The sequence below is a fragment of the Chrysochloris asiatica genome, unplaced genomic scaffold (assembly GCF_000296735.1).
Source record: "Chrysochloris asiatica unplaced genomic scaffold, ChrAsi1.0 scaffold00178, whole genome shotgun sequence".
In the NCBI taxonomy this organism is placed as follows: domain Eukaryota; kingdom Metazoa; phylum Chordata; class Mammalia; order Afrosoricida; family Chrysochloridae; genus Chrysochloris; species Chrysochloris asiatica.
The window spans coordinates 445,779-468,728 of record NW_006408696.1 but is presented as its reverse complement, the minus strand read 5'-3'; the positions used below and the strand labels follow the sequence as shown (position 1 = coordinate 468,728).

Here is a 22,950-nt window from a genome sequence, read left to right as displayed (position 1 = left end):
TGGTTAACAGTCCATTGCTGATCCTACAGCGCCACACTTGGACTCTATGGGTCTGCCTTTTGCGCGCATTTTGGTGTTTTCCTCTACGCTTCTTCCGGTGACTGCCAGTAGACAGTTCCCATGGTAACTGACGCAGTCTCGTACGCCAGCGAGGGCTTGCCACCTAGTACGCAAGTGCATTGCATTTACACGGATTGGTCAGTGCCCTTACACTTTTATTTTCCCTCCTTCATAAATCCCCTTAGCAACGGTCACTGCTGTGACAGAGGAAGACGCCTCCCGCGGATTGGCTGCACTGAGTCTTTCTACGGTACAGATTGGCTGAAGCGTTGCTAGAGGGCCAGGCCTTGGCAGTCGCTACAGGAGAGAACTGGCTGCCCCAGTACGAAGGCCAACCGAGGCTTGTGGTGACCCGCTTCTGGAGGAACAAGATGATCCGCCAGAAGTCTAGCCAATGGCTTGGGTTGAACATGCAGTCGGAACTTGAGCCCCCCTCCGAACTGCAGCGGGAACCGGAGAAGGACTTCAGTTCAGTGGGTGAATCGACCACGAGGATGGGAATGGGTCTGCGAATCGATTCGAGGACTGCCGCCTCAGTGGAAACGGATGATGACCCTGGAGCCAACTTGTTCCCGGTGAGGGAGAAGCAGAGTGATGTGCTCAAGAATATTTGTTAAAGGGATCCCAGGCAGGGCGCCTCCCTTCATTATGTTTGCTAACGTTAAAGATGTCCGAGTTGCCTTGGGAACGCCACCTGTTGTAAATATGCTTATAAATAGCGATTCGGGTCTGCTGAAACGCAGCCCGCCGGCGTTACTTATACGTGGTCCTTGAGATGGATTCGCGAAGGGCTAGGGACAACACAGCTTTGCCTTCCCCTATCCGTTTTCTCTCCGCAGCCGCCGCTGCCCCAGCCTCGGATCTGTTTGTGGTGAGTATGAAGAACCACGGGAAAGGTTACACTTTATCCTGGCATCATACCTGTAGTGCCTCCCCAGCAGTTCTGTGCGGTAGCCAGGGCATCCCCAGTCCATAGAGGGAGTGTAGGAAGGAACCAAGGACTAAGGGTGTTATGAACTATCAGAGCTGATGCTGTACAAATGGTGACTCAAAAGGGGAACTTGCCCAAGATCATAGGGGAAGGTAGTGAAAGAGTAGACGTGAGAACTCAAGTTCCCCAGCCCATGATTTTATAAATGAAGAGAGGATCATAAAAACTCATCCTCTTATTTACTGATGGAGACACAGGACCAGAGAGGGAAGTGACTTGCCTAAGGTTAGAGAGCAAGTTAGTCAAAGGCCCAGTCTCAAACTTGGGTCTCCTGATTCTCAAGAGAAGCACACTGTAACCACTTAACTGATGTGTAACAGCCACCAACACTTCTTCCCCCCTCTCCTATGACAGGAAGTACCTGGACATCCATTCTATGCACCGGCTGGAAAAGACCACCACTGTTGAAGAGATGAAGGAGTATGGGGCTGAGCAGGGAGAGGAAGAAGAGGGCTTGGGGAAGGCTGAGGGGGGTGGGTTTGACTGGTTCTTAGACAAGGTCAGTGGTTCAAGCTCACCAGCCACTCCTAGGAAACCCTATAAAGATGTTGTCCGAGTTGCCTTGGGAACACCACCAGTTATAAATATGCTTATAAATAGCGATCGGAACTGACTGGCACTACTTAACAAAAGCATGGGTATGGAGTCCTAGTGTGGCACTGCGGGTTAATGTGCTGACTGCTAGGGCAGTTTGAATCACAAGGTCAGCGGTTCAGGCTCACCAGCTGCTCCTTGGAAACCCAGTACGGGGTTGCTATGAGTCAGAACCAACTCGACGGCACCTAACAACAAAGCATGAGTATAGGATGGTGAAGGGAGGTTAAGCATTTTCCTGAACTTCCCTCCCTCTCTGCTTCCTCTCCCCTCACTCCTCCACTCCCAGAGTGCTGGCTGAGCTGTTGGGGTTGAGTTGTCCTGAGCAGAACCTTCGGGAAGCCATCACCTTGGACCTCTTCTCCCACGCACTCATCTTCTGCCGCCAGCAAGGCTTCGCACTGGAGCAGATGTCAGCAGCTTGTGCCCTGCTCCAAGATCTCCACAAGGCCTGTGTTGGTGAGAGGGTGGAGGCAAAGTTGCTACAAGAGGCCACAGGAAGTGGGGCACTAGTACCTGTAAAGTATTATCACACACAAGTTATTTACCCTTCAAAATCCTATTTTCTCTTCTGTATAATAAGGATACAGCACTAACTCTGAGATAGCTCTGGTAAAATGGAATGAAAAGAGAATGGAGTTTTTCCAACTTTTTGAAGCCCATTCATATGTAAATAGATCGACCAGCTCAGTAAAGTAACCAGCCCATTTATTCCAATTTGATTTCCCCAGAAACATTTAACAGTATTTGAAGTTGTAAATTCTTTGGTGTACCGTCACTTCCTCTAGAAGATAAACTTTATAAGGGCGGGACCTTGTCTTGTTTGGTGCCTAGAACAATACTCAGTTTTTGTTGAGTGAATTAATGAAATAAGCCAGGACTTGAACCTAGATCTGCCTAAGACTATAGCTCATGCTCAGGATTTGTTGAGTGAAGTGAAAGAATATTGGAGGGGACTCATGGTCACATCTTGCTTTCCTTCTCAGCAACCCCCTTGGGCAATGTGGAGGAATGCTACCGGTACTTCACCACCGAACTTTTTTGCCATGGAGTCAGGGTCAGTTCGCTGGAATGGGACCTTCCTTCTCTCCCAGACAAGGCCCAGCCTGATCCATTGCCTCATCATCTGAAGGCTGCAGTGGGCTCACTCACTCTGCTCCTAGATTGTGCTCATAGAGGCCGCGGTTTGGGATGGTAGTGATGGGAGCTGGGGAAACCTGAGGTAGGTCAGTCTTCTAACTCCCTATCATCCCCACAGCGGCCTCCCTTCAGCATTGACCTCTTTAATGAGGAACAGCTGCTGGCCCTATTGGACTATGTGGTCAACACCTACTTCCGCCACTTCAAGCTCTACAAATACGTTTTCACACCCCAGGTACTGGGCTGTGGGCTACATGAGGCCATCCCTCCTCTCCCTTTCCTTCAGTGCATAGATTCTCCATTTGGCCTCCCTCTCCTGTCTTCCCAGGTGCGGCTGGATCTATCTTTGACTTATGTGGGGCTACAGCCACCCATGCTCTGGCCAGAGAGTAAGAGGGAAAAGGGAGAGGGCTGGTCCTGGTCCTGGTCCTGGTCCTGAGGCCTCTTACTGCTTCTGGATTACAGAGAAGGAAGAAGGTGAAGAGGCAGAGCAGCAGGAATTCATTCCGCAAGAGCAGGAACCAGAGACGGTGGCCCAGCCAGAGGAACAGCCAAGTGAGGAGGTGGAGGGGCGAGGGTCCCCTGGGACTCTGGGCCCATATAAAACGATTGGTTTCAACCACATTAGGATTTAAGACATTTTTCTGTCATGGAGCCTTTTCTCCAGTGGATTGCTTATGCAGAAGTCTAATGAAACAGCTACTAAAAGGTTTAGTATAGCAATACTGTGCGATACGAAAGCAGCTCTGGTGCCGGTGTGGGTTTCCAGGTGGGTTGCCAACTGCAAGGCCAGCGGTTTAAATCCACCAGGTGCTCTAAGGTTGAAATATGAGGCTTTTCTGCTCGCTTGATTTATCGCCTCGGAAACCCTATTCAAGGTCACTTAGTCGGAGCCTACTTAACAGCACACAACCACTGTCACCACCATCACTGGGTGTACTGGGTGGGGCAGGAACTCCAGAGAGGAGGATGAAAAAATTGATGACAAGCTCTAGCACATATATGGATGGCAATTAAAGGCAGTCTTATGAATGAGCTCTATTTCACATGTCTTTAAGTCGGATTTGTAGGTAAGTTGGAACAAGTGCTATGGTTCAATTTAGCTTTTTATTTAGTGTAAGAAAAGGTCTTTTCAGTGATTTAAAAGCTGCATGTACAACAAGTGAAAGCGATTGTAGTGAAGAATTTATTGCAAGTAGGTGCAAGTAGGGGTTGGTTTTGAAGTCCTGGTATGGCCCTGCAGAATAATGCACTGGACCACAGGGTTGATTTGAACCGCAAGGTCAGTAGCTCACCACTTGGAAATCCTACACAGGGTCACTATGAGTTAGAACTGACTCAGTGACACTTAACAGGGTTGGTTTAGTCGTTTTGAGGGCAAATTTACGTAACATTAACAAGTTGTCCATGTAAATTGGATGTTCATAGTTTGGTACACACTATGCACCAGGCTGGCAGTTTTAAGCATTTCCTCTTATTTAATCCGCATCTTGTTCTATGTGAGCGATGTCATTACTGTCCACATTTTATACTTAAGGAAACCAAGGCACAGAGAGGTTAAATAACCTAGAGTTGCACAGCTACTAAACTGTCAGAATACGAACCCAGAAATTTTGCATAAGTCACTCTGCCATCTACCTCTAATAGATGGCTGGCCGACATTCTTTGAAGTAAAGTCTAATGGGCATGTTGGGAGTTGTTTGCCTGGCTAGGAGCAATGGCAATTCCCTCAGCCCCAGATGGCATCTTTCCTGATCTGCCCCCCTACCCCTTCCCCTGTCCCTGCAGGCCAAGTTTCCTTCCTCCGAGCCTTCATTAAGGCCCAGCTGAACAAGGAGCTGGAGCAACTGCGTCAGCTCGTGGAGGAACGGCTTGTGGCCAGTGAGGAGCGGCTCAGCAGCAGGTTGGCCACTCTGGAGCAGCCCTACCAACTGCCCCCAGGCAAAGGCAAGACCAAGACCAAGTGATTTCCAGTGTTTTCCCCAATAAAGGCTTGGGCCATCCCACTCTCCCTCTTCTGATCGCCTTCCAGGCTTCCCTGCCCAAGCCAGACACCAAACACAGGGTACCCGTTCTCCCTAGCATGTAGCTGACTTTATTTCACATGTAGTACATAGGTGGCTCTCTTCCACCTCTGCTCCATCTCAAACGTCCTGGCTTGTGAGGGTATGCATACAAAGTTGATCTTCATGATAGTAGCATGATCTAGTAGCTAGCTTAGCCAGACATGGAGGCTTGAGCCCAGAGCCCCGAGAGGCTAGAATGATAAAAATCCTACTTCTGGAGAGTTCTGCTTTCTGGAATTCCCCAGAGCTATGGTCCTAGCTCAACACCAGCATAGCCTCCTCCTCAGGGACAGCAGCTGAGTCCCCTTCCTCGTCAGGGCCTGGGACAGGAAAAGGCCCTGGAGGCCGGTGCTGGAAGAGAGCCGCCCGGTTCTGCTGTTCGCCCTTCTTCACCCAGTGCCCGTAGAGCCGGAAGGCACAGCTGTCGATGAGGCGCCTCACTGGCCGCAGGGCGTAAGGATCCCTCAGCAGTGCACTCTTGGTGAGTGGCCGGATCCGGTGCGCACTCAAGGCTACACGTCCAGCAGCCAGCACTGTCCACACTGCCACCTGGGAAGGGGGCAAGTGTGAGCACCAGTGTAGTAATCACCCTAGAAGGGACTTGGAGTAGAGGAAATGGCCCAGGCCCCCAAACTCTCAGGCTTACCCTGAACCGTTGGCGGGGGGTGAGCTTCCAGGGCTGGCTGCCTTCACAACGCTCAAAGAAGGGGTGGTGTAGGGCCTGGTCGGCCGTCAGGCGTACCTCAGGATCCACCTGCAGCAGCCTTGCAATCTAGGGGAAACCCCAGCACTCGAGAAGCAGCTCTTGGGCCTCCCCTCTTGCCTTTTCATGGCCCAAGCTTACCAGGTCTTTGACAGTGTCTGAGCGGTCATCCCACTCGGGTGAACTAAACTGGTACTGGCCCTCCATGATCATGCGTAGCATCAAGATCTGGCGCCGGTGCCAGAAAGGTGGTGAACCAGCCAGGAGTGTGAATAAGATCACCCCACAGGCCCAGCTGGAAAAGAGCAGGCAGGACTGTGGGGGTGGGGGTGGGGGTGATGGATGGGGAATGTGTTGAGGACAGTATACACAGAAGGGGGTGGGGACCAGAAAACTCACAGGTCCACCTCCTTGCCATAGCCTGGGTGGGTTTCATCCATGGAGCATCTAAGGATCTCTGGTGCTAGGTAGCCTGGGGTCCCACATAACTCTGAAGAGAGAGGGCTGAGGTTAAGGGGAAGTCACCAGCCCTCATTGGGTCCTTAACACCCAATCTCTGCTGGGGCCTTCCCAACACCGCCCTGACCACAAGTGTCCCCCATTCTGCTCCAACTTAAGCCTGCCCTCTGCAGAGTCTCAATACAAGAACTTATTATTCCTGAACATAACCTACCAAGTACTTACTTGAGACTGTACTGGACTTGAAGTTCCTACCCAACTGTATCATTTGCTTCCTCCAACCATACCTATCTACAACAGCCCTTACCACACCCCACACAACTTGTTAGCTACATTTTTACACATAAAAAACAAAAGCCTTTTCCTATTTTCTGCCTAAACCTCCTCTTCCTATAATCTCCATTTTGGTTAGCCAAACCACCACTCTACTCAAGGGGTACAAGAGGGAATATGGGAATTCCTATAGTATATGCTTTAGCTCTCTAGTAATATTTCAGGATCAAGTCTAGACTCCTATACCACAAAGCTTGCCACCATCTGCCCAGCTCTAGATTTCAGTTTCTTCTGCCAGGCACCAGTTCTGTCATCCCAGCAATTTCCAAACTGTTTCATGGCACAATTCTAGAAGATCTTAAAAGGCCTGATTGAAAACAACTCTTGGGAAATTCACTGCCACACTAAGTATGAGGTGGCTTGCTTCAGCAAGCTCATGGAAAAATGAAATTAGAAAATAGAATTTTCCCACAAACTTTTTGAAGTCCAGTTGTATTTACTGAATACCTGCCATGTACCAAGCACCCTGCTACAGACAGAAGTGAAGCAGACGTGTGTCCCTTCAGAGCTCACTGTTCCCAGAAAGCAAATAACAACTGATTAAGACATGTTATAAAGCTAAACTACAAAAACAAGCTTCTGGGGAACTAGCCTGGCCTTAGAGAGTGGCAAGATGGTGGACTAGGCAGAAACGCTACACAGATTCTCCACAACAAAGATACAGAAAACCACATGTAACAGATACACACGATATTCTGGGAACCCTGAACTTCAGATGACGGGACAGAAAAGTGGACAGAAAGCTTACTAGGAGAGGAAGCTGAACAGACAAGGCAAAAAAAAAAAAAAAACAAAAAAAAAAAAAAGGGAGACAGACTGTTGACACCTATGCCAGATACAGCAAAGTCATCTTAAACTTGGTGAAGTGGCTGTAGGTATTGCCAGTGACTTGTGGATATTAAACTGTTGCCTTTTTAAATAAATTCCCTTTACTACTTTCATTTTCTGCAGTTGTTTCTTTCTTTTGTGTTTTCTCTTCTTGCCTCATCTGATGAGACAGCCAACCATGCCATTACCACACCCACCAGGAGGCAGGTGGTGAGTGCCTAAAAACATACCAACAACACACAATCATTAATTTAATACAAATACAATACCACCACAATGTCTTGGAAGCAAAAAAAAAAATTTGTTGACGCAAAGACACGAGACAGAATAGCTCAAACAAGTGACCCAGAAGCAGAGCTAGAAAACCTAACAGTGAAAAAACAAACAAGGCATTGGAACTACCCGCAAAAGAATGACATTTGTGTACCTCCAAGTGATTGACAGAAGGCTGAAGAAAACGTTACATGATTGGAGACAATATAAAACCTGCAAATAGAAATCCAGAAGATGAATACAAAGATCTGTTTGAATCAATGGTAGCCTGAATTAGTTTGAAGATTAATCTCTCAGTACTAATAAGTGAGAATAATAGAACAAATAATGAAAAAGCCTAAGATTCATGTACAGCACCATGTAAAAGAATAACTTATGGGTAACAGGAATTCCACAACAGGAAGAGACAAAGAAAATCATAGAAAAGATAGTTGAAGAGTTGGAAGAAAACTTATCTAATATCATGAAAGATGAAAAACTGAATGAACCCCAAATAGGATAGACTCCAAAAGAAAACTACCAAGACACATAATCAAACTCTCCAAATTCAAAGACAAGAAAAATATCCTAAGAGAAGCTTAGGAAAAACAAAAAGTTACCTACAAAGGATAACCAACCAATAAGATTAAGCTCTGATTTCTCAGCAGAAACCATGCAGACAAGAAGGCAATGGGGTGTCACTGAAAAAAATGACTGCCAACCAATAATCATATACCTAACAAACCTATCCCATAATACGAAAGTGAAATCAGAGCATTTCCTGATAAACAGAAATTAAAGGAATTTGTAATAACCAGGCCAACTTTACAAAAAAATACTAAAGGAAGTCTGGACTAAGAACTAACAACAGCAGACAACAACCAGAGTTTAGTACAGATACACAACAAAGTAAAACTTAAAAGACTGAAAATAGGAACCAGAGAGATCAATTTATAATGACGACAACTACAATGCAAAAAGACAGAACAAATGGTGAGGAAATCAAATAGATTTCCAGATATAACACTTTCAAACTGAGGAAGAAATTATTATTTTACAGGGTAACCTCAAATAAAATTAACATTATCTTCACATCAAATCAAGAAAAAGGAAAACCATAAAGATTTAGTAAACATTAAAACAGCACTGAAGAAATTGACACGAAAACATACCAACAAAATGAACTCAGCACAGAAAATCATGTGGAACAAAGAAACCAGCAACACCATAAAAAAACACAGCATAATGACAGCCTGGTGTGGCACTGTACGATAAGCACTGGGCTGTTAGTTGAAAAATTTGGCAGTTCAAATCCACCAACTGCTCCTTGGAAGCCCTATATAGGGTCACTATGAGTTGGAAATGACTAAACAGCACACACCAACAACATAATGACAGCTATCGATTCAAACCTATTGATAATTACACTGAAGGTCAATGGATTAAATTTATCAGTCAAGAGACAGAGAATGGATAAAAAAGCGGATCTTTTGTTGTGCTGTTTACAAGAGACACACATTACACACAGACAAAAATAGACTAAAAATTAAAGACTGGAAAAAATATCAAGCTAACAACAATCAAAAACGAGCAGGAGTGGCAGACAGACTTCATGTGGTACCTAGCTCATAATAAAATCAAACAAACCCTCAGTCACTAAGACGATTCTGACTCAGTGACCCTGTAAGATGGAAGAGAAGTGCCTCATGGGGTCTCCAAGGCTGTAAATCTTCATGGAAACAGTTTGCCGCATCTTACTCCCTGAGAGTGGTTGCTAGGTTCAATCTGCTGATCTCCCAGTTCGGAGTCAAGTGCTTAACTACTGCACCACCAGGGCTCCTAGGTCATGTAGTTAAGTGCTATTGAGTCAGTTCCGATTCATAGCATCCCTGTATAGGGTTTCTAAGGAGCAGCTGGTGGGTTTGAACCACAGACCTTGCAGCAGTCCAGTGCTTATCCTACAGCGCCACACCAGATCATAATAAAGCACCCAATGGTGGTGGTGGTGATGTGCTGTGGAGTCGGTTCCGATTCATAGCTACCCTATACAGGGTTTCTAAGGCTGTAAATCTTTACAGAAGCAGAAAGCCTCATCTTTCTCCCGCAGAACAGCTGGTAGTTTCGAACTGCTGACCTTGTGGTTCGCAGCCCGATTCGTAACCACTACACTACCCGAGCTCCTTATAGATGCTAGTTATTAACAAATGAAGCAGTAAAGCCATTGAAGAAGAGACAGCAGCATATCAAAGGCTCTGTGGAGTTCTACTTAGTTTCAAGATTCCCACTTGCAGTACAAATATTCCCTTCACGGCAAACACATTAGCATCAGGTGAGCCTGAATCCCGTGCCACCAGGTAGGGAATGCTGTCTGGCCAGTCAGGCTCTCAGAAGATCCTAGAAGCACAATATGGTGCTTTCCTTTCCAGGCCCCAAGCAACACTTCTGAGCCCTGGCATCCCCTTCCTCTTTTTCTCCCTGGACAAACCCAGCTTCCCTTCTGGGCCCAGCTCTGGAGCCCTTCTACCAGGGGTCCAGACAGAATCAGGTGCTCCTGGTTCCTAGGGTTTCTCTGCCAGTCCTGAGCCTGCTGTGTGCTATTTGCTCACTTGCCTGTCTCAACCTTCTCCAGGTCAGGAAGTCTGCACTGAGTGTTCCACAAGGTTTTACACCCAGAGAGTACACGCCAGGTGCTCACTGGTTTCTTCCCATTCCTTGGTGTTTGGGGCTCTGTACTGAGACCTGGCCCCTTCCTTCCCAAGCCTCTTCAAGCACTAAGTCTCCTCACCTCGCAGCCTCTCGCCAGGTTCCAAATGGCAGGAGAATCCAAAATCAGAGAGACGGATCTGCATATTGTCATCTAGGAGGATATTCTCAGGCTTCAAGTCTCGGTGCACGATGTTGTTGGCATGCAGAAAGCTCACTGCTTCCAGCAGAGACCTCATGATAGACCTGGGGCAGGTGCAATCTCTTCTTGTTTCTACCTGCGCCCCCAGCACTCCCTGCTCCCCATTCCCTACTTCCCCAGAGGCTGCAGGCTCGGCCATTACCTGGTTTCCTTTTCTGAGAGGGCCACCTTCTCTGTGAGATAATCAAACAGCTCTCCCTTCCGCATCCTAAGGGACAGGAGCAGTGGAAGTGGATGCAACCCCACAGTGGGGCTAGAGAACACAAACCGCTGCCCACGGAAAAGACCGTGGAGGAGGCTGGCAAACCAGAGGGTCTGGAGCCAGCACTCCAAGAGAGAACTGGATACCAGGGGCAGCGTGGCCCAGTGGCCTGGAGGGCAAAGTAGCTGAATTACGCCATCTTGGGGCTATTTCAGAAAGAGGAAAAGCCTTCTTGGGACTATAATTTATAGGTGGTCCTTTTAAAGCTAATCGATCTCTAATAATTTACAGACTACAGAGCACAAATCTCTAATAATCTGGTCTATAGAATTTGTAGACCAAAATTTCAGTTAACAGTGGGGTGGGGGGGACTGAACAGGGCTTTATTTGGAAATTTTGCTGATTTTAGCCAAGTCTTTTAAAATGGAGATTATAATTCCAATGCTAGATCAATCCCTGACAGAAAATATCAGATGTTGTTTGGAAGAATGCCAGTGTTCCATGATGCTGTCAAAAATGCTCCCTACTTCCTCTCAGATTTTTGCAGATCACTTCTCTTACTGCATTGAAGGCTTTGTGCATTTTCCCAAAGACCTCATTGAAATCTTTGATATTTAAATCATTCTCTTTTGAAATACCTTTGCAACTGTTTGCGCTGTTATATCTAACGTTCACATTCAGCTTGACCAGATGAAGAGCTGATGGTCAGAGACAGACACCAGTGTTAAACAAGGAGGGATAGTCAATTGGGGGCAGGGAGGCCTACTCTATAAGTAGTTAATAGTTCATTGACGAATACACTCTTCTTAAAACAACATCTTATTTCTTGCTAACTTCATAAGCAAGGAGGGCTAGAATAGTGGTCCTCAGGTTAGAAGGACCCTTCAATTTGACCAGTCCCCACTGCTCTTGAAGAACTTGCCTCCTTGGGCTGGCAGGCAGGCCACGGTAATAAAGAAGGCGCTAGCTGGAGCAGATGAAGGTGTGGGCAGGGTGGCCTCCAGCCCTCTGTGTGGTAAGGCTGGGACTATGCATAGAGACGGGGAGTAGGGAGATACTCACAGGTCAAACACCAGGAACATGAAGCTAGAAGACTCGTAGGAATCGATGAGAGTGACTGGGGAAAGAGGCAGAAGAGCAGAGAGAGAGATGGAAAGGGGCAGATAAGTACTCAAGGGGCTTTTCCACCCTGAGAGAGCAGTGGGCTGTTATTGGGAAGGAAGGAGAACCAAAGGAGGCAGTAGGGACCCAAAGGCTGACCACTCTTTGAGATGGAGCAGAGCCAAGAGGACGGGAGCAGAGGCGTGGAGGCAGCATCTGGGAAGTGGGCTGTGGGCAAGGCCAGCAGGTGGTGGGGTGGGTAGTCAGCTAGCAGGAGCAGGGAATGCAGCCTCACTGATGTGGGGATGGCCGGCGACCTGGCGCAGGATGTGTGTCTCTCGCCGCGTGGCTTCTCGCACCTCCTCCAGCTGTTCAGGACTTAGCCGCTCGGCTGTCACCTCCATGATTTTCACTGCAAACTCATTGCCAGTAGCTCGATGAACACAGCGGCGGACCACAGAGCTCACTCCTCTGCCAGAGTCAGACAAGAGCACAGGTCAGGCAGGGCCTCCTGCATTCTCCTTTCCACACAGAGTGGAGCCTCAGCATCCTCATGCCCAGGGAGCTCTCTCAGGCCTACTGCCACTTCACAGTAGCCTCAGGAACCTGGGGATCCAGCAAGGTGCAACACAGAGCTCACAGGGAGAGCAAACAGGGAACCTGGGCTCTGATGCAAGCTCTGCTACTCCTTCCATGGGTACCCCTGGGCAAGCCCTTCCTGCACCGAGGCCTAGAACCTGCCACCTGTCCTGCACTTCCACAAAGAGGAGGGGATATGAAATGATCTAAGGCTCCTCTAAATTTTACTCACTACTACCCTGGCTCACCTCCTCCAAATTCTACAACTCTCAACAATACCTGCCGTGTAGGAGGCTCCAAAAAATATCAATCCATTGCCTAGAAGACCAAAGTTGAGAATCTGGGAACCTTAGTTTAGACTCAACTAACTATGCCACTAACTGATTCCTGGTGTGGCGCTATAGGAAAAGCACTGGACTGTGAACCATGAGACCCATGGTTCAAATCCACCGGCTGCTCCTTGGAAACCTGATACAGGGTCGCTATGAGTTGGAACTGACTTGATGGCAGTGAACAGCAACAACATGGCACTAGAGCATGGGAGAAGATGAGGCTGGCCGCCTGCTCCTTTATAGAACCCTTGAGGAGCAGCTCTCCTCTGCCCTGTAGGGTAGCTATGAGGTGGAATTGACTCAAAGCACTGGGTTTATGCCACTAAATAACCTACAACTGACCCACCAACATAAGTTCTTTGAGTTTCAGCTTAACCAGCTCTCAAATACAGACAGTATCATCTTGAGGTGATACTGAAAAAAATTATGATGTAGAGAGATTGGATTTTTCCTGTTGGTTTTTCTTTCAAAAAGTATCTTCTGTTCCTATAGCTGCTCCAGGTTGGTCTGCTTGTCCTTTCCAATGGGAATGTCCCACCTCAGAAGGTTCTGGATGGGGCTAAGCATTCCACATAAGGCCCTATACACTACAAAGGCTCCACAAGAAGGCTATTTCACTGGGCAACTTCTAGGGTTCTAGAATTTTAGGTATTCCAATAGGCTGAAGGCTGACAAGCTTTGTGTAATCATGTTTCCCAATATTCCTTTCTATCCCACTCACGTGTCTATTTTATAATAGTAGGCAAGGGAAACCAATATTCATAAGATAGTCAAGCATCTTAACATTATTTCCCCTCTCTTACCCATTCAGACTATGCCTCGATCCCTGGATCACAGAGCCCTGTTGTTCCAAGGTGAAGCATACATACATCACTATTTACCTCTGTCCCATTTAGCCCATGCAAGCCTGCCTCAGTGTGCCCCTATCTATTTTGTTCTTCCATCCCCCTGCCCCTTCTTGTGTACTGCCCTCCCCAACACCCAAACTATGTGTCTATTCCCTACCCTATGCTCTACCATCCCCTCCCTTCCACCCCTAGTAACCAACAAATAATTTTTTTTCCCTTTTAGTATGGGTATCTTCTCTTAAGCTTTTATAATAATGGTCTTATGTAATATTTGTCCAAATGAACCCTTCCACCCCTAGTAACCAACAAATAATTTTTTTTTTTTTCCTTTTAGTATGGGTATCTTCTCTTAAGCTTTTACAATAATGGTCTTATGTAATATTTGTCCAAATGAACCCTTCTACCCCTAGTAATCAACAAATAATTTTTTTTTTTTTTCCTTTTAGTATGGGTATCTTCTCTTAAGCTTTTACAATAGTGGTCTTATGATCACAGGGACTTAACACAAAAAAGCTTTATGAATACTGATACCTCCATTGGTAAGGAAACGTGCACCAACTAATTTTTTCCCATCATAGCAATGCAAGTGTAATGAGGGCTGCTCTGCAAGAATTGGGAAACCTTACTCCATCCCAACTGTAGCCCTGATCTTAACTCTTTAGACTTCTTTTTGTTCCCCAAATTAAAAGAACACTGAAAAGGAGCACAACTTGAGTCCCTTAAAGATGCCAAACCTGCCATTTTGACATAGTGCAAATAGAACAGAACAGAAATCTTCAGAAAAGGGTTAGAGAGATAGAAACAGTGCCTTCTCAGAGTAGAGTTGACCATAATGATGTGGATGGAGTTAAGCATTTGGGACTTTCATTTGCTAATGTGGCACACACCTAAAAATGAGAAGAAATAGCTAAAAACATCCATTACTAATCAGAACATGCAATGTACAAAGTGTGAATCTAAGAAAACTGGAAGCTGTCAAAAAGGAAAAGGCATGCATAAAGATTGGCATCGTAGGCATTAGTGAGCTGAAATGGACTGGTATTGGCCATTTTAAATAAGACAACATGGCTTGGTATGCTGGGAATGACAAAGTGAACAGGAATGGTGTCACAGTCATCATCAAAAAGCATCTCAAGATCTCTCTTGAAGTACAACGCTATTAGTGATAGGCCAATATCTATACACCTACAAGGAAGACGAGTTAATACAACTATTATTTAAATTTATGCATCGAACACTAAAGCCAGTGATGATGGAATTGAAAACTTCTACCAACTTCTTCAGTCTGAAATTGATTAAACATGTAATGAATATGCAATAATACTTATCGGTGACGTGAATGCAAAAGTTGGAAACAAAGAGAAAGGATCAGTAATTGGAAAATAGGGCCTTGGTTACAGAAATGATGCTGGAGATCACATGATAATTTTTTTCAAGACAAATGACTTATTCATAGAAATACCTTTTTCAACAACATAAAAGGTGACTATGAAAGTGGAACTCACCAGATGGAATACACAGGAATCAAAATGACTACATGTATGGGAAGAGACAATGGAGAAACTCAGTATTATCAGCCAAAACAAGGCCAGACTGGAACAGACCATGAATTGTTCAAATAAGAGTTTGGGGTGAAGCTGAAGAAAAGTAAAACGAGTCCATGAGACCAAAATATGACCTGAATATAGACAGCATTTCAAAACAGATTTGAGGCATTAGACACTAATGACCCGAAGGGCTGTGGGATAACACCAAGGATATCATCCACGAAGAAAGCAGAGGGTTGTTTAAAAGACAGGAAAGAAAAAAAGACCAAAATGGATGTCAGAAGAGACTCTGAAACTTGCTCTTTAGCATAGAGAAGCTAAAACAACTGGAAGAAATGAAGAAGTACAAGAGATGAACAGAAAATTTCAACAACTTGCAAAGACGAAAAATTAAGTATTATAATGAAATTTGCAAAGACCTGAAGTTAGAAAGGGAAGCACATACTCAGGATTTCTCAAGCAGAAAGAACTGAAGAATAAAATTAAGCCTTGACTTGAAATACTGAAAGATTCTATGAGCAAAATTGGGAGCATGGTGGCTCTGCAGAATAAGCATTGGACTGTAAAACACAAGGTCTGCCATTTGAACCCACCAGCCGTGGAAGAAAAATGAGGCGTTCTGCTCCCACAAAGATTATCAGTCTCAGAAACCCTATAGAGGGTTGGTATGAGTTGGAATTGACTCGAAGGTACTTAACAACAATGGATAAAATACTGATGATGCAGGAAGCATCAAAAGAAGATGGAAAGTCGCTATACCAAAAAGAATTTGTCAGTGCTCAACCATTTCTAGAGGTCACATAAGAGCAAGAATCATTGGTACTGAAGGAAGAAAACCAAGCTGTACTGAAAGCACAGGCAAACAACAAAGCTCCTGGAGTTGACAGTGTATCAACTGAAATCTTTCAACAAACTGATGCAGCACTGGAGTGCTCATTTTTCTACGCCAGGAAACTTGGAAGACAGCTACCTGGCTAACCAATTGTATGAGATTCAATAGGTACAATTATTTGTACCTATCCCAAAGAAAGATGACCCAACAGGATGCTGAAATAATTGAACAGTATCCTCAATACCATACACAAGTAAAATTTTGCAGAAGATAATTCAAAAAAGGTAACAGCAGTACACTCTCAGAAATTCAAGCTGTATTCAGAAGAAGATGTGGAACTGGGGATGTCACTGCTGATGTGAGATGAATCTTGGCTGAAAGCAGAGAATACCAGAAAGATATTTACTTGTGCTTTACTGACTATGCAAAGGCATTTGACTGTGTAGATCATAACAAACTATGGATGACATTATGAAGAATAGGTATTCCAGAATATTTAATTGTGCTCACAAGGAACCTGTATATAGACCTAAAGGCAACTGTTCAAATACAGTAAGAGACTGAATGATTTAAAATCATGAAAGATATGTGCCAGGATTGCATTTTTTTCACCATACTTATTCAGTCTGTATTCTGAGCAAACAATCTGGGAAGCTTGATTATATGAAGAAGAGTATGGCAGGAATGTTTGGAGAAAGACTCATTAACAACATGTGATATGCAGATCATGCAACTTTTTTTGCTGGAAGTGAAGTGGACTTGAAATACTTAGCGATGAAGATTGTATGGATTGCACTTGAATATAAAGAAAACAAGATCCTGACAGCTGGACCAGTAAATAACATTGTAATAAATGAAGAAAAGATTGAAGTTGTCAACAACTTCACTTTGCTTGGATCCATTATCAATACTCAAGGAAGCAACAGTCAAGAAATCAGAAGATGGACTGCATCAGTCAAATTTGCTGCACAAGACCTCTTTAAAGTGTTTACGAGCAAAAATGTCAGCCTGAGGACTAAGGTGTATCTGATCCCACGCTATTGTATTTTCAATTACCTTATATGCCTGTGAAAGTTGGGACAATAAACAAGGAAGATAGTAGAAGAATTGATGCATTGGAATTATGGTGCTGGCAAAGAATATTGAAACAAATCTGTCTTGGAAGAAGTACAGCCAGAGTGCTCTGTAAAAGTCAGTTTAGTGATAATTTGCCTCCTTCTTTGGACATGTTGTCAGAAGGGACCAGTCCCTGCATAAGAATATCATGTTCAGTAAAGTGGAGGGTCAGTGAAAAAGAGGAAGCCCACCAACGAGATGGACTGACACAGCTGCAGGAACAATGGGGTCAAACATAACAATTGTGTGGATGGCACAGGATCAAGCAGTGTTTCAATCTGTTGTGCACAGGGTCACTATGAGTTGGAACGGATTCAGTAACACGAACTACTAACTACCTTTACAGATTAAAAAATAAAAAGAAAAAGGTTCTCTAGACAAGTTAATTTAGTGATAATGTACAGAAAAAAAATCAAGAAGAAAAAGGTAATCAAAAAAGATCAGGCTACCACAGGAATCTTGGAACGAGGCAATAAGGATTCTCCTTTTGAACTGCCTCCTCCAAACTTTTCTTTCAGCTCCCCTCAGTCTCTGATCCTTCCTTATGGCTTCTTCCTAGTCTCAGCGCAGCCCCACTTACCTGGCCCTAAAACCTGGCAGCACCTTAGGGTTTGGGCCTGGGATTTCTTCTTTTTTCTAAAATCTCTTTCCCCTGGTGACCTCCATCAGTCCCAGGGATTTTACTTAAAAGGGGTGTGGCCAACCTTCCAGAAGCATATTCTTCCTGTAGTTTTCTTTCTAACACACAAATGGTGGAGTGTAATGGATCACTTTTACATGGCCTTTCTCCACATGGTCTTGTAATACCAACAAATGATTGGGTGGTGGGTGTTGCTGAGTGCCGCTGAGTTGACTCCAACTCACAGCAAGCCTGTATAGGGTTTCTGAGGAGCAGCTGGTGGGTTTGAACTGGCAACCTTGTGGTTGGCAGTCCAGTGCTAATCCTACAAAGCCACACCAGGAGTCCAATGATTGGGTAGAAATGCAAACCAAGTGCTTGCAGCCCATCCAGGGGACTGGATCGCTTGCTAACGGCACAAACTAAATGCATGACATTCTAGTAGAAGCTGTTGTTAAGTTCTGTCAAGTCTGTGCCTACTCTTAGTGACCCTGTTTAGGGTTTCTAAGACTGTAAATCTTTGCAGGCACAAAAAGCCTCAACTTTCTTCCTTAAGACTACCTTGTGGTTCCATCCAGTGTGTATCCTACAGAACCACTGCACTCTCCACATAGATGATCTGAATACATACATTTTTTGTCCTGAGTATTTACAAAGATGGCGCTGAAAGCGAAGAAGGAAGCCCCTGGCCCCTCCCAAAGCTGAAACCAAAGCAAAGGTGTCGAAGGCCAAGAAAGCAGTGCTGAAAGGCGTCCACAGCCACAAAAACAAGAAGATCCACGCGTCACCTACCTTCCTGCGGCCCAAGAATCTGAGGCTCCAGAGGCAGCCCAAATATCCTCAGAAGAGCAACCCCAGGAGAAATAAGCTTGACATCTAAGCCATCTAGTTTCCTCTGACTACTGAGTCAGCCATGAAGAAGACTGAAGATAATAACACACTTGTGTCCACTCTGGACGTCAAGGCCAACAAGCACCAGATCAAAAGGGCTGTGAAGAAGCTCTATGACATTGACGTAGCCAAGGTCAACACCTTGATCAGGCCCGATGGGAGAAAAGAAGGCATATGGCTCCTGACTATGATGCTTTGGATGTTGCCAACAAAATTGGGATCATCTAAAATTTACAGCCTCGGAAACCCTGTACAGGGTCGCTAAGGGTTGGAACCGACTCGATGGCACTTAACAACAACAACAAACTGAGTCCAGCTAGCTAATTCTAAATATAAATTTTTTCAATACCAAAAAAAAAAAAAAAAAAAATTTTTTTTTTTATCCCGAGCATTCCAGAACCTGAATTTGTTAACATCTTACTTCTTTCTTTAATGAACTGCAAGTAAGGTATGGTGGTGATCGTGGTTACATGCTGTGGGGTCGGTTCTTACTCACAGCAACCCAGTACAGGGTTTCCGAGGCTGTAAATCTTTACAGGAGCAGAAAGCCTCATCTTTCTCCCGTGGAACAGCTGGTAGTTTCGAACTGCTGACCTTGTGGTTCGCAGCCCGATTCATAATCACTACACTACCAGAGTATATGGAGTCCTGGTGTGGCGCTGTGAGTTAATGCGCCAGACTGCAAAGCTGTTTGAACTACAAGCTCAGTGGTTCAAGCTCACCAGTCGCTCCTTGGAAACCCTATGCAGAGTCGCTGTGGGTCGGAACCGACTCGACGGCACTTCACAAGAACAGCCACCACCAGAGTATATGGAACCCTAATGAGGGGAGTGGTCAGTGTTGCCATCCTGCTAGGCTTAAAATAAGCCATCCCAGAAGCAGAAAGGAGGGACCTCAAAATCACCAAGAAGAGATGGGAGCGGTGTGCATCCTTTGGACTCAGAGTCCCTGTGTTGAGAGCCTCCTAGACCCAGAAAACAGAAAGAGAGCTGTAACACCAGAGACTGCTCTAGACAGTGAAAAGCAATGGCAGAGAAACAGCAGCAGCAGGAACAGGAGACTAGTGTGAGACAGCACAGTGGGCTTCCCAGAGAAAGGTGCTTACAGGGGGTGTGCCAACCTATGGAGCAAGAGAGCTGAGCACCTTTGGGCAGGAGGCTTCCTGTAGAGTGGAGTACTTCTGGGCACTTGTCAACAGAGCTAGGTTTGCCAACCCACCAAGCCTGAGAGTTGAACGCCTTCAGGCAGGGGGCTTCCTGGCAGAGAGGGGTTCTCCCAGGCACTTCTTAGAAGAGCTAAAGAGCTGTTGAAACACTTGCTGGAGCAGGGCAGAGGCCAGGCTGAAAGTCAGAGAGAGGACTGCCTGCAGGCATGGCTGAGAAGCTGTCCTGACCTAAGAACTGAATCCTGAGTTGTTCCTGATCCTGAAGTGTCATCTGCTACTTCCCTAATAAACCCATAACTCTGAGGAGGGTCTGTGAATTCTGTGTGACCACTACAATGAATTATGGAACCTAGACGAGGGGTAGAGTGCCAAGGAAGGAACAACTGGTGTCATAATTGGTAAAAAGGTTGGAGAGAGAAGGAATGTTTGGTTTCTACTTAATAAGAATCAGCTTTAGACTGATGCTGATTCTCTCACCTCCTGGTAAAGTTAAAGGTCAGAGAGCCCTGCCATGCCATTTTTACGGACATAGCCTCAGTTTCTCTCAATGATTCTTTTTTCTCTGACCCCTAATGTGCCCAGTCATTCTCTACACATGAGCCAGAATGATCTTTTCTAAGTAAAAATAATACACATGTATTGAATCCTTAACCACGTGGCATCATATTAAGTCATTCCATCCTCAAAGCAACCAACAAGGCAAGTTCTATTTTAAATTCCATTTTACAATGGCAAAACTGCAGCACAGAAAGATTAAATTCTTTGTCTCCAAACCACACAGATATAAACCAGATGTTACTATTCACTAGAATAAAATTTCAATTTCTTGCCATAGCCTGCACAATCTAACATACACTTCTCCAACCTAATTTCCTGTCCTTTCCCATTCTTACTGCATTCTCCTTTTCTGTCTCAGACATGATGCACTGACTTGTTCCCTTAGCCTGGAACAATTTCTGCCTCAACTCATGACTGCTTCATTCTCCTCTTCAAGATTCAGCTGAAAAATCCGCTTCTCAGAGAAGTTTTTCTCAGGCCTCCTTACCTCTAATGTTCTCCATTAATGACTCTAATTCTATTTCTTTCTTTCTTATTACTTTCACTAATGTTTATCTTTGTGATTACTGTTGAACTCCACCACTAGCATGTAAACTCTGTGAGGACAACAACCTTGTGAGTCTTGTATTCCAGGTGCCTAGTACAGTGCACCTAGCACATAGTCTGTGCTTAGGAAATTTTTCATGAAAAACATATCTGCCTCTATGAGCACAGTGGCTTCACTGGATAAGCACTGGACTGCAAAGCACAAGATTGGCAGTTTGAGTCCACCAGTTGCTCTGCAGGAGAAAGATAGGCTTTCTTTCCCACAAAAGATTTAAAGCCTTGGAAACCCTACACAAGGTCACACTATGAGTTGAAACAACTCCAGGGCACCTACCAACTGTCTCTATAGATGAGAGCTTATTTCTGGGTTTTGCATGCTAAATTTCCATTCATCTTTCAAGATTCCACCCAAAGATCATCCCTTCTAGAAGCTGTCCCTTAGCATTAATCCCCTAGTTCTCTGGGACCCCACAGCACTTTGTACTGGTTTTTAACATTGATAAATATTTTGTGTCGGTCCCAGTCTTTCTCAGCCACGTCACCCGGAGTACCTCCAACGCACTGGCATCATCTTTTCCAACCCTAACAACTCCCGGTTTAGCTTTGTGTTGAGAGGAGATAAATCAATGAATTTATGAAGCAGTAGGGGCTGACCCAAATGATCCCCAATGACAGTGAGCCTTCACATTTAGAACGATCTAACCCCTAGAGTCCTGGTGTGGCGCTGTGGGTTAATGCGCCAGACTGCAAAGCCGGTTGAACTGCAAAGTCGGCGGTTCAAGCTCATCAGCTACTCCTTGGAAATCCTATTCAGGTTCGCTATGGGTCAGAATTGACTCAATGTCACTTAACAACAACAAGCCCCTAGAAGGTGGGCCGTTAAAGCACTCGGTTAACAAAGGTCAGGGACTGGAATCCACCAGCAACTCCGAGGAGAAAGATGCACCGTCAATTCACTTCCGAAATTATTTACAACCCTGAAAACCCTAGAGGTCAGTTCTAGTCTGACCTACAGAGTCGGTATCTATGACAGTGGATAGCCCGCAAACTGAACTGTACCTCCAGGATCTCCGTTTCCCCTACAGCCTCACCTGCCAATGATGTCCTTAGGGTCGTACTTCTGGTAAAACTCCTTGGCCGCGGCCCAGTCCGGTAGCTCATCCTCCGGCCCCACGTCCAGAGTCATTCTGAAGGAAGTGGAGGCCTGTATGGAGGAAACGGAGGGTAGTGATGGTAGGGTGGCCCACAGGCTCTGGGAGGACGTACATCGTGGCTCCCGGAGGCGCAACCCAGGCGGCTGAGGGGCCAGGGTCCTGGGGCGAGGGTGGGGATGGGGATGGGGATGGGGATAGGGAAGGATGGGGCAGGAAAACCCACTGGATTTTGGGGGAGGGAAGGGAAACGGGGAAAGGGACGGGGGAGGGGAAGGAAAAAGGTGTCAGTAAGGGGAAGGGGTACAAGGGCGGGCGGCTGTTGCCGCGCAGGCGCACTTTGTCAGGCGCTGGGAGGGGCGTGGGTCCCGCGCGAGCTCACCCGTGGGGGCGGGAAGAGAGTCCAGGGTCTCCGTTAGGCTGAGGGGTCGCCGGGTTCGCCTCCAGTCACTTACCTTACCTCTGGCGCCGCCGGCAAACACTTCTGGCCCGCCTCTTTCCTGTTCACCAATGGCCAGCGTCAGGCGAAGATTGAGGTTCAGAAGCCCTTTTGATTGGAAATTAATAGTCCAATAGGAAGCCGAGAATCCCGGAGCTGAAACAGGCGTTAGAGCTCGAAGTTACCTAGGGCTACGACGCTTGGGTGAGTCTTCAGAATTAACCAATCATCGTACAAGCAATAAAGGGTGAAGCTTGTTGTCAAGTGGGGTTGGAGCTCGGGATGGGATCCGGAAGCTAGGTTTCCTGGTCCCACGAACCGTGACCTCTGTGCAGGTCCGACGCAGGACTTAGCTGCACTTCCTGTTTCAGGACTCCGGCGGGCGCTCCTGTTTCCTCCCGGCATCCCTGCCTTAATTCGACTTTTTCCATATTGGCAGTACCATACAAAGCGTCCACCTCGAGGGGCAGACTTCTCCCCTGAAAACACACGTAGAAACACGCAGTCTGGATCCCAGGTCGGCCACTCGGTGCAGACTGGGACGAGTCACGGCTCTTCGCCTTGAAGGGTCTCCTCGTTTTGTAGTTGCTCCGACTCTCCTAGAGTCCAAAGCCTTAACAACGTTCACCATCTGGGTGACATATCTTCCCAAGCTTCTACCGCTCTTTCCCCAAAGCTTCCGATAATATCGGC

The 22,950-nt window shown here is 46.0% G+C and overlaps 2 protein-coding genes across 2 annotated transcripts; one reads left to right on the top strand and one right to left on the bottom strand.

Annotated features, from left to right (window-relative positions):
- Positions 1-431: 431 nt before the first annotated feature.
- LOC102842667 (chromosome unknown open reading frame, human C16orf93) lies at positions 432-4,752 on the top strand. The gene is made up of 9 exons (XM_006871908.1): positions 432-635; positions 900-931; positions 1,406-1,471; positions 1,935-2,104; positions 2,632-2,702; positions 2,904-3,020; positions 3,114-3,195; positions 3,263-3,340; positions 4,574-4,752. The coding sequence occupies exons 1-9, from the start codon at positions 432-434 to the stop codon at positions 4,750-4,752; spliced, it is 999 nt and encodes a 332-aa protein (XP_006871970.1).
- Positions 4,753-4,903: 151 nt separating this feature from the next.
- On the bottom strand, positions 4,904-22,276 carry PHKG2 (phosphorylase kinase, gamma 2 (testis)). Its single transcript, XM_006871907.1, has 10 exons — positions 22,201-22,276; positions 21,759-21,871; positions 11,930-12,105; positions 11,596-11,650; positions 10,474-10,539; positions 10,212-10,375; positions 5,954-6,044; positions 5,696-5,849; positions 5,498-5,623; positions 4,904-5,400 (listed from the first exon to the last, which is right to left on the bottom strand). Exons 2-10 carry the CDS (start codon positions 21,851-21,853, stop codon positions 5,107-5,109), a joined length of 1,221 nt encoding a protein of 406 aa, XP_006871969.1. The 5' UTR covers positions 21,854-21,871; positions 22,201-22,276; the 3' UTR covers positions 4,904-5,106.
- Between the last annotated feature and the right edge of the window lie 674 nt (positions 22,277-22,950).